Source organism: Tauraco erythrolophus, chromosome 16 (genome assembly GCF_009769465.1).
Source record: "Tauraco erythrolophus isolate bTauEry1 chromosome 16, bTauEry1.pri, whole genome shotgun sequence".
Taxonomy (NCBI): domain Eukaryota; kingdom Metazoa; phylum Chordata; class Aves; order Musophagiformes; family Musophagidae; genus Tauraco; species Tauraco erythrolophus.
In genome coordinates, this window is record NC_141480.1 from 6,648,386 (window position 1) to 6,659,507 (window position 11,122).

An 11,122-nucleotide genomic window follows, 5' to 3' on the forward strand; every position below is an offset into this window, starting at 1 on the left:
GCTGGGCAATGGGAGGCTGGCACCCCCTGTACCCCATTCTCCTTGCCGCAGCCAGGCTCCCGCTGGGTGCCTGGCAAACAGGAGAAGCGGGGATGCTTCTCTGGCTGCTTGGTGCAACGGGGGCTCGTGGCGGGCCAGGACGTCCCCCCCATAGCACCTTGGGCACGCACCGCAGCCGAAGTCCCGCGGCACGCGTGCGCGCTACACTCCCACCCCGGCACCATCGGGAGCTCGCAGCGTTCACGGCAAGCCCTGGCACGCCGATGAGCTCGCCAAGGGATCTGCCAGGGCCGCCGTGCTGGTGTAAATAAAAGCATTGGCGTTGGTGCCAACACCGTTCCTCCCTGCTCATCCTGCCACTCTCTTTCAGGGTGCCACGCGGAGCTGGGGGACCGGGGCGTCCCGGGGAGCCGCCATGCCCGCGCACCCACCGCGAGCCGTGCCGAGGCCGCCCGCCACCCCCTCGCCCCGCTGAGGCCATGGGGCTGCTGCTGCTGCCGCTGCCGCCACCGTGGGGATTTCGGCACAGCAAGGGGACTCTCGGTGCATCTGCCATGGTGACATGAAGCGGACAGCGAGGGACGCCGGACTGCTGGAGGGGAGAGAGCCTGCACAGGCGGCCTGCTAGTATTTTAATTTATTATTAGTATTCCATTTTATTTTACCTATTTTTTTGGTTCGTTAGTTGCTTCTTCCCCTCCCCAGGGCTCGCGAGGGGAGGGGGCGGGCAGGGGAGAGGGGCCCCATCTCGCCCCGCGGATGCAAGGATGACTGTGCTGGCCAGGGCCCGGCGGGGTATCCGGCAGCTCTCTCCACAGGTGGTGTTGCTCCTGCTCTTCGTCTTCTGCCTACTCAGTGTTTTCGTCTCTGCGTATTATTTATATGGGTGGAAAAGGGGCTTGGAGCCCTCTGGGGACGTGGTGGGGCCGGACTGTGATGAGCCCAAGGTCGCCCCTTCCCGCTTGCTGCCACTGAAGACCCTCAAAGTGGCCGACTCCTCCCGCACAGACCCCTTGGTGTTGGTCTTCGTGGAGAGCCTCTACTCCCAGCTGGGCCAGGAGATCGTGGCCATCCTGGAGTCGAGCCGCTTCAAATACAGGACGGAGATCGCCCCGGGCAAGGGGGACATGCCCACACTGACTGACAAGGACCGAGGACGCTTTGCCCTCATCATCTACGAGAACATCCTCAAGTACGTCAACCTGGACGCCTGGAACCGGGAGCTGCTGGACAAGTACTGTGTGGAGTATGGCGTGGGCATTGTCGGCTTCTTCAAGGTAAGGGGGTGCGTGGGGCAAGCCGAGACCCCACGGCCAGGCCGGGTGTGAGCAGGGGGCTGTGGTGTCCTGCTGCCCTGCAGGGACTTTGCTCTCCCCTTGCTTTCTGCAAGCAGCCCCGGTTGGTGTGGAGCCGGCCTACAGCGTGGCATGGGGCACAGGTTTCTAGCAGAGGGCACCATCTTAGCCCTCTCCTTGTGGAAGGGCTGTGTGGCCCCTGAGTGTTTTGGGGGTAAAAACACACCTCTGGGATCGATCCGGTTGCTTTTAGCATCTCGTTTCCCAGCAGTGACCCTCGCTGGGGTTTGCCAAAAGCACGAGCAGGTATTTTGCTCGGTAACCCCTTGCCCATCTTCTGCCCAGGGCTCGCGGCCCCAGGGCGCTTTGCACCTTGAACATGAGCAGGACTGAGTGTGTGAGTGGGGTGAGGATGTCCCATGCTCGAGAGAGGAAGAGGGGGGACATGGCACCCAGATCTCCGGGGGTTGTGAGCCACCTACTCCCTCACCATGGCTGTTGGTGCCCCTTGGCGTGTCTTTCAACGCCTCCATCCCCCGTGTCCTGTCTCCTCCAGCTCCCGTCTCTCCCCATGCAGGCCAATGAGAACAGCCTGCTGAGCGCCCAGCTGAAGGGCTTCCCCCTCTTCCTCCACTCCAACCTGGCGCTGAAGGACTGCAGCATCAACCCCAAGTCGCCCTTGCTGTACATCACACGCCCCAGTGAGGTGGAGAAGGGCGTGCTCCCCGGGGAGGACTGGACCGTCTTCCAGTCCAACCACTCCACCTACGAGCCGGTCCTCCTGGCCAAGACCAAGTCAGCCGAGTCCATCCCACACATGAGCGTGGATGCGGCACTGCACACCACCGTGATGCAGGACCTGGGCCTCCACGACGGCATTCAGAGGGTGCTTTTTGGCAACAACCTCAACTTCTGGCTGCACAAGTTGGTCTTTGTGGACTCCGTCTCCTTCCTGACGGGCAAGAGGCTCTCCCTGCCCCTCGACCGCTACATCCTGGTGGACATCGATGACATCTTTGTGGGCAAGGAGGGAACGCGCATGAAGGTGGAAGATGTCAAGGTGCGGCTGTGATGCCCTGGTTGGGTGGGCAGGGGGTGTGTGGGGCCAGGTGCTTGTGCCTGCTCTGGGATGCTCCAGGGATGAGCTTTCCTGCCTGCAGAGCATCCTCTGCCCCCCACCCCCGGAGCCCCTCTGTGAAGCTCTAAGGATTGCAGGTCCTCGCCCTGGTGTGGCAGCCATCCCTGCGGCTGCGTGCTGAGGACATCTTGCTTTCTCTCCCCCTCTCCCAGGCGCTGTTTGACACGCAGAATGAGCTGCGCACCCACATCCCAAACTTCACCTTCAACCTGGGATACTCAGGGAAATTCTTCCACACGGGTGAGGAGGGTGAGGGTGTCCCTTTGCGTGTTGGTGCCATACGGCTGGTGTTGGGGCACGAGCTGGTGCTCAAAGAGGCTGATGTTGGGGCTGCAGGAGGGGTCCTCAGGGATCCCACCCTGCTGTCCTCCGTCACTCGGTCAGCAAGAGGGGCTCCCCCTCCCTCTGCACCGGCTGCTCCTGCACAGCTCTGCGTGCCCGGCGGTGACAGCGAGTGTCGTGCCCGCAGGTACCGATGCTGAGGACGAAGGTGACGACCTGCTGCTGTCCTATGTGAGGGAGTTCTGGTGGTTCCCCCACATGTGGAGCCACATGCAGCCTCACCTATTCCACAACCAGTCAGTTCTTGCTGAGCAGATGACCTTAAACAAGAAATTCGCTGTCGTGAGTAAGATGCCACCGGTGGGGGTGCTCATGATGGGGGAGGATGGGAGAAGTGGGGCAAAGAGGCTTCCTGGGGGATCTGGGTGACGGTCTCTGCTTGCTGGAGCAAAGGGACGTGGTGACGTTAAGTCATGTCCCCCACGTTGTAGCTGGGTGGGTAAATCCGTTTATACACTAATAACCTGGAGCAAAAGGATTTATCTGCACCAGCCGACTTGGCTGCTGTGGCAGCAAACTGCCTCGGTGCCTGTTCGAGGGGAGACATCGTCTGTTCCTTGCAGCCGTGCCCACCTGGCCTGGCACCAGGGCATGGGTGCGGTTTGGGTGCTCAGCCCAGCGCAGTTTGATGCCACACTGGACAATGATGCAGGATCCTGGAGCGGTGACCGTGTGCCGGGAGGCTCCAACTGTTGGAAACTCCCTCTGCAGGCAGAGCAGTCGGGGACATGTTTGTTTTATAAAGGCGGGCTCTGACCTTCAGGTTGTCCATCCTCTGGGACTGTCCTTTATGTGGCTTTGATAAAGGCAGCGTTGAGACCAGATCACGCTGTGATCAACTGGTTTGCTCGCAGCTGTCTTGAATCCAAACAAATAAAGCCAGACCCAGGAATAATAATTGGGTCCTATGGCCTAGGAGAGGGATCTTCAGGCTAACTTGAATTCGTTGTCTGATAATTAGAGGTGCTTAATTAGAGAGAGACCAGACCATCCCTACTTGAGATGGCCAGTTTTCCAGCTCAGAATTTCCAGGCTGTTTTATTTCTACTGGTATAAACCAATTTACAGTTCTGTATAGATGTATCTCCTCGTTCTCCACGGGAAGGGCTTTGCTGCTGTTGTTTTGTTGGTGACAGCAGAAATGGCAGGGGTGAGGATGGTCCATGTGAAGCAGAGGAGCGAGTATGCACCCAGCACATCTGCTCCTGGGCTCCCTTTCATTGAGGCAGCCCTGGTTAGGAGAGGATGTTGGGCACAGCCCTGCCCTGGTTGCTCTCCAAAGGCATGAATAGACTATTTGAAGTTGGGATTGGGAAGTCTCTTGGGGAGAGATTGGTTTGGGACATTGTGGTTTTGAGGTCTCTACAGTCACCCACTCCCCATTCTCTTCTCTGCAGGAGCATGGCATCCCCACTGACATGGGGTACGCTGTAGCCCCCCACCACTCAGGCGTGTACCCCGTCCATGTGCAGTTGTACGAAGCTTGGAAGCAGGTTTGGTCGATCAAAGTGACAAGCACAGAGGAGTACCCCCACCTGAAACCTGCTCGCTATCGCCGTGGCTTCATCCACAATGGCATCATGGTAGGTGGCCAGGCTTTATCTCTGGTGCTTGTCTCCTCTTGCTTCTCCCACCAAAACCCAGAACCTTAGTGGGTGGTTTCTGGGCAGCTCGGATGCTTTGATTTGAGGGGGCTGTGCCCTCTGCTCATCCTGCCTGAGGGAGGCTCATGTGAGGACAACTTTTGGCTTCTCCATCTGTCCAGCTCCATCCCTGTGGGTAGCAGGATGCAAGTCGAGGGTGGTGAGGGGGAGTGCAGCTAGTCCTGACCTCTAAGGGCTTGAAGACTCCCTTTTCATTTGGGAGGAGAAGGAGAGCCAGCCCTGGGTGCCTGGAGAGCAGGCTGTGTGGCTGTTTCATTGTCCTGGCTCCTCCACCTGTGCCATCCATATCTTCCTCCTTCCCAAGGTACTCCCCCGGCAAACCTGCGGCCTTTTCACACACACCATTTTCTACAATGAATACCCCGGTGGCTCCAGTGAGCTGGATAAAATCATCAACGGGGGTGAATTGTTCCTGACTGTGCTCCTCAACCCCGTGAGTACTGCTGTGCAGCTGCCTGGGGACAGACAGACGGGTGTCTCTTGCAGAGCTGTCCCTCAGTGCTGCGGTGGGAGATGTTCCCATGTCCTCAGCCAGGGTGGGAGCCACTGGCATGGGACAGCTGCCAGGTGAGGCTCTGCTAACCCCTGCTCTGTCTTCTCCGCTTCAGATCAGCATCTTCATGACCCATCTGTCCAATTATGGCAACGACCGCCTGGGCTTGTACACCTTCAAGCACCTGGTTCGCTTCCTCAACTCCTGGACCAACTTGAAGCTGCAGACGTTGCCGCCTGTGCAGCTGGCACAGAAATACTTCCAGATCTTCTCCGAGGAGAAGGACCCACTGTGGCAGGTACCTCCTGTGCCTGGAATGGGGGGAGCAGCCCCGTTTATTGTGCTGGGAGAGGGAAGTGGGGTATAGCTGGCCCTGCTCTGAGCAGGAGGTTGGACTAAATGACCTCAAGTGCCTTCCAACTCAGATTTCCCCCTGATTCCCTGGGTAAGCAGCTTTTTTTCACCTCTCTGTGGTTCTGTGGCTGGTGCCAGGAAGGAGTTTGTCCTGTAGACCTGGAGATAAGCCTGGTCTTTGCCGTGCCCGCTGAGCAGCGTGGCCTCCCCATGTGTCTGCTCAGGCCGGAGGTGTCTGAGCAGTGGTGCGTGGTCCTGTCCAGGCTGCCCTGTCTTTAATCCTCCCTCCTGCATTTCAGGATCCCTGTGAAGACAAACGACACAAAGACATTTGGTCCAAAGAAAAGACCTGTGACCGATTCCCAAAGCTTCTCATCATTGGGCCTCAAAAAACAGGTGCTTCCCTTCACCCTTGGTGCCATGAGCGTGCTGGGAGGCTTGCCAGGTCCCCCACACTCCCCAAAAGAGCCTCTCCTGCCCCAAAGCAGATCTCGGAGGGAGGTGTGGCCCAAGTCAGCTCTGGCTTTCTGTCTATCTGAAGGAACGACTGCCCTTTATCTCTTCTTGGGGATGCACCCGGACCTGAGCAGCAACTACCCCAGCTCAGAGACTTTTGAGGAGATACAGTTCTTCAATGGACACAACTATCACAAGGGCATCGACTGGTAGGTCTCCCCACTGCAGGGGCTGAGCTGGAAGCACCAGTTCCTTCAGGAACAGGAGCAGCAGTGCTGCTGGGTTTCTCATTGACCTTGCAGCCCAATCCTGCTTGGGCTCTGACATCGCTATGGTTAATTCCTGAGATGTCATCCTGAAGGCAAGGGCCACTTGCCAGGACTCAGGCAGAAGCTGGGTGCCTCTGTGTGTGTGTCTGCTACCCTCTGGTTTTGGGGTCTGCCTGGAGAATCTGGTGAGGCCTGACCCTCCAAAATGGGTGGAGGGGATTGTGGGGCCCCAGGCTGTGTATCAGACCTGGAGGAACCCTGCAGGATTAGTGTGTGGTATAGAGTGTCTGAGATGTCACCTGCAAGGGGGGGTGCTGGGGGCATCTCACAGTGCCAGTCCGCCTGCCTCACACTGTGCCATCCCCAGGTACATGGAGTTCTTCCCCATCCCCTCCAACACCACCTCCGACTTCTACTTTGAGAAAAGTGCCAACTACTTTGACTCAGAAGTGGCTCCCCGGCGAGCCGCAGCCCTGCTTTCCAAGGCCAAAATCATCACCATCCTCATCAACCCTGCAGATCGAGCCTACTCCTGGTATCAGGTGAGCTGCCTGCCTCTGCCTCTCCCCTGCCTTGGGCAGCCCCGTGGGGCGGTGGGCAAGGGGCTTCTACCCCATCAGCTTGGTTTGGGAGGTGGGGTGGCTGCGGACGCTGCGCTTTTTGGCTGAACAAGATGTGTGTGGACACGGTGTGGTGGCCTGGGAGCCGTGGTTCCTCATGGGCAGCCCAGGATTTGGGTTGCCCCAGGACCAAAGCCACCTCTCTTGTGCCTGACAGCACCAGCGAGCTCATGACGACCCAGTTGCCCTGAAATACACCTTCCATGAGGTGATCACGGCTGGACCTGAGGCTGCTCCGAAGCTCCGGACCCTGCAGAACCGCTGCCTGGTGCCAGGATGGTACGCTACCCACATCGAGCGCTGGCTGAACAGCTACCATGCCAACCAGGTAGGGATGGGAGCACCCCACTCCTACAGTGGCAGCACCCTGGGGAGCCCCCGTCACCCCTCAAAGAGAGTTTGGGTCTCAAGTCAGCTGCAAGGGTGCTCCTGTGAGAGCTGCTTTCCTTATACCCTAAAAACCATGAGGGGAAGAGTAAAAGTACTTGGGAAAGGTGCAGAGGGGTGATACTGCGCAAGAAGGAAATCCTTGTAGTGTGAGGTTGGTGATGGATGATACACAGAGATGTCCTTGTGGTGATCCTCCTGCTGGACCTTGTTGTCCCTGGTCCTCTGGCAAAGCAGGATTGAAAGGGGGCCATGGGGTGGAGGGCTGTGGATGGCTCTGCAGGGACACCCACCACTCACCCACTGCTCTTGGCTACAGACCCCCATGGGGCTGCCCCATCTGGTGTCACCGCGGCATCAAAGCAGGACAAAAAAGGCGGGCAAAGCTGCCAGTGGTTGGAGCTGCCTGCAGGGGAAATGAGGGCTGGATGCCAGCCCTGCTGTGATCCGCACAGCGCAGCGCTGCTGGCAGTGTGTGGGCTCAGTCTGAATGATTTTTCCACCATCTTTTAACCTTATAAAGTCCGTTAGTTGTCTGCTTCTGGCATAATGGCTGTAGCGCAGTCCTGGCTGGGGCTTGGGTGGCCCTGAGCCGGAGCTCTGACGTTGTCCTGGATGGAGCTTGGCCCTGGCTTTTATTGGCATTTAATTTTCCAACACTCAGTGTAAGTGAACACTGAGGCACATTAGCATGCAAAAGGGGACCCTGCGCGGGCTGGTGGCAAATTTGGCTCCAAGATGGCAAAAGGTGTGTGGTGAAGGTGTCGTCGTGCCCCAGGAGGGCCGGGCTGGGAGCCAGCGGCACTTCACAGCCCTGTCTTGCTCCTTGCAGATCCTGGTCCTGGATGGCAAGCTGCTCCGAACAGAGCCTGCCAAAGTGATGGAGACGGTCCAGAAGTTCCTTGGTGTGACCAACTTCATCGATTATCACAAGACCCTGGCGTGAGTCCTTCCCTGAGCTTCTCCTTCCTCCAACCTGCCGCTGCTCCCAGTGCAGTCCCCCTGGGACCATAGGAAGCAGGAGACTCCATAGCTCCTAGAAAAATGATAGTTTACCTCTGCGCTGCTCTTGCCCATATATGTGGCCACTCTGAGTCTGCACCCAGGTGCCGTGGGGCTCCTGAGGGCATCCTCAGGTGCAGAAAATAATAATTAAACCCACGTAGACCCCTGTGCTCCATCAAGCAGGGCGATGCGGTGATGAATGGACCTTATTGGGCTGCTTACTGTGTGGCTGCATGAGGAACTTGTTGTACCAGGGGGTCAATAACGAGGTGTTAGCTGGGCTACGGATTAAAAAGAGGTGGAGAAGTGCCCAGGGGTGCAGGGCTGGGTGGCAGTGGGGCAGCGTGCTTGCCTATGGAAGGTGTGCGGAGGCGAGAGGGGTGAGGCAGAGCTCTCACTTTGCAGGTTTGATCCGAAGAAAGGATTCTGGTGTCAGCTTCTGGATGGAGGAAAAATGAAATGCTTGGGAAAGAGCAAAGGGAGGAAGTACCCTGAGATGGATTCAGATGTGAGTATGCAGAAAGCCCCTTGGGACAGTCCCAGGCGGGGCTGAGGGGCTGTGCCAGGGTGGTGGGCTCAGGGCCGGACCCCCTGACCCTTCTCTTTGTTCTCGTCCTGTTGCAGTCGCGCGCCTTCCTGCGGGACTATTACAGGGACCATAACATAGAGCTCTCCAAGCTGCTGTACAAAATGGGGCAGGTGCTGCCCACCTGGCTGCGGGAAGAGCTGCAGAGCACCAGGTAGCTGCTGCCCGCCGCCCGCCCAGCAATACCCAAGTGGGGCCGACCCCTGCGCCCTGCGGGACCTTCCTCAGCAATACCCGGCGGCGGCCTTGGAGGGGATCCGCGGGAGCGGGATGGCTGTGCTGGAGGCCGCCCGAGCGGTGGCCTGACTGCGGTCCTTGCGCTGCCACCTCTCCGCCGACCCCACACCTGTTTCTCTTTCTTTTTTTTTTTTTTTTTTTTTCCTTTTTAATTCCTGGGCCTGTCGGTGAGGTCCCTTCCCACCTTGCTCCAACGTGGGGAAGTGGCACAATTCCCCCTTTATCTGCCCAAAATGGGCCCCGACTCCCCTGGGCCTGAGGGCAGCGGCAGAGCCATCCCTCCCCTCCTGATCCGAGGGCAGAGGAGCAGCTCTGGGCACGCTGGAGGTGACTTTGCTGAGCTGGAGCAGAGGAACGGAGCTGGTAGAGACCCAGAGAATAGAGAGACCCAGCCCCGTTCCCGTGGCAGGAACCAGGAGAGTTTGCCGGATTCCCCCGACACCGACTTGGAAAAGCTGCGAACAAGGAGGATTTTCCTTTCAAAGACTCGGGTGCAATTTCTTTTGTCATCTCCGTTCATTTTCAAGCTCCTCAACCTCTTCCTCCCCCTCTGTGGGTGGCACGGTGGCCCCAGTGTGCTGTCCCCAGCGCACACCCTGGCACGCTCCCGTGCCCCGCAAGCCCACCCTGCCATCCTGTACACACGTGGTGTTTCCTGTGGTAAAGCCGAGTGGTGCCCAGTGTCCCCCGGCACGGAGGAGAACCAGCCCTCGGGGACAGGGCGGACATTGGGATAACGGCAATCAGAAGGATGCTGAGAACTTCAAACCTCTTGAATATTAAAAGTGAAAGTATTTTAATAATGTTGGGGGGCGGGGGGGGGCGGGGGGCAGAGGGTTCGTTTGGTTCTCATTTTGCAGGGAGTGGTTTATCTTTGGTGCCAGAATTTGTACCTAAACCCCGAGGGTTTTACGTGATCTTTTTGGTTGTTATGTGTGACGTGGACAAAGGTCAGTGGGGAAACGGGGGACGGTTTCCCAGATGGAGATGTGTCTTTATACCGGTGGTGCCGTATGGAGCTGCACCCCCAGCTCTGCCTCTCCCACGCCCCGTCCTGTCCCCTGGGCTTTGCTGCCGGGGCTGGCAAATGAGCCCGAGCCGCCAGGGGTTTCCCAGGATAAGGGACATATTTCCCCTCGGATGGAGCTGCCCCGCAGGCTGCGGGATGGCAGCGGGGGGGACGTGGTGTTTCACCTTGGGTGATGGGCCCTGGGGGGTTCCCACCCGGTTATTTTTGCAGGAGCCCCTGTAGCTGCACGTGGGGCCGGGGGAGCTGCACATTCCCTCTGTCTCTCCGTGGAGTTGTGCTGGGAGAGGCTCCGGAGCGCGGGTGTAAGGTCCTGTTGAACCAACCGCTAATAAATTGAGGGGAAGTGATTTTACTGGCTGGTTGTTCCCGTTTCTCTCCTGGCTGGTACGATCCAGTCCTCCCCTGAGGGTCCCATCTGCCTTTGGGGGCTTTTGGGCCCATCTTTTGGGGAGCTCTGGGGAGGAAGGGGGTGTGTGTGGGAGCAGCCTGCTGTGCACGAGGTGGCAGCAGCCATCCGGTCCTGGATCCGGCCATGCTGTGCAGCTGCCCGTGGCCTCCCGATCCCGGGACAAGGCACGCAGCTGCCTGGGATGGCGTCCAGCACTGACGGTGTGAGCACTGGGCAGGGATTTGGAGGGGACCAGGGGGATCCCTGCTTGCCTTCTTTCCCCAGCTGGACCAGCCGGTCCCTGCCCGCCCGTCTGCCGCCTCCTCACCGTCTTCTGCAGCCCGGCCCCTGTGAAGCGCTGGAGGAAAGGAAGACGAGGTCTAATTAATCCCAGCCGGGTTTGTTTGAACCTGTCGGAGTGACAAACGATGTGCGGTGCTGCAGGAGCCACTGGACGGAGGGGAGGGGGCTGCGATGGGGGATCCGGGGGCTGCAATGGGGGAGCTGGGGGCGGGCTGCCTGCCTGCACCCCTGGGGCTACCCGCCTGGACAAAGGAGGCTTTTAATTTTTGGCCATGCTGGAACAAAGCCAGACTGTGCACCCTATGCCATTACCCTGTGGTTCGCTTCCTGGTGTCCCCAAATCAAGGAGGGAGCGACGGGGCTGTGCCTGAGCCCCCAGTCCCCATCGTCCCCATCCAGCCCCAGGGTAATGTGCAACCTGCCCCGGCTCAGCTGGGCTGCCCCAGGTGGGACCAGCTGCTGCCCAGCTTGGCCCTGAGTTAATTGCTTGTTAATTAATGAGGCCAAGAGCATAGCTCAGCCCTGTGCAATGGCCCTGGGGTGGCCGGGAGGATG

The 11,122-nt window shown here is 58.8% G+C and overlaps 1 protein-coding gene across 2 annotated transcripts; it reads left to right on the plus strand.

The window, feature by feature from the left end:
- The first annotated feature begins 734 nt into the window (after positions 1-734).
- On the plus strand, positions 735-8,767 carry NDST1 (N-deacetylase and N-sulfotransferase 1). 2 transcript variants are annotated; one of them, XM_086621306.1, is made up of 14 exons: positions 735-1,277; positions 1,873-2,355; positions 2,586-2,673; positions 2,903-3,057; positions 4,173-4,358; positions 4,744-4,872; positions 5,048-5,230; positions 5,586-5,682; positions 5,828-5,951; positions 6,379-6,553; positions 6,789-6,959; positions 7,851-7,960; positions 8,429-8,531; positions 8,648-8,767. In XM_086621306.1, exons 1-14 carry the CDS (start codon positions 768-770, stop codon positions 8,765-8,767), a joined length of 2,634 nt encoding a protein of 877 aa, XP_086477432.1. In that variant the 5' UTR covers positions 735-767. The 2 variants fall into 2 exon arrangements, with proteins under 2 accessions (XP_086477432.1, XP_086477433.1); XM_086621307.1 differs by lacking the exon at positions 6,789-6,959.
- Positions 8,768-11,122: the final 2,355 nt, after the last annotated feature.

Coding starts and splice junctions, on each gene's coding strand:
- NDST1 (XM_086621306.1), top strand. CDS start 768: ATGACTGTGCTGGCCAGGGCCCGGCGGGGTATCCGGCAGCTCTCTCCA. Junction 4,873..5,047: donor TGACTGTGCTCCTCAACCCC/GTGAGTACTGCT, acceptor TCTCCGCTTCAG/ATCAGCATCTTCATGACCCA. Junction 5,231..5,585: donor AGAAGGACCCACTGTGGCAG/GTACCTCCTGTG, acceptor CCTGCATTTCAG/GATCCCTGTGAAGACAAACG.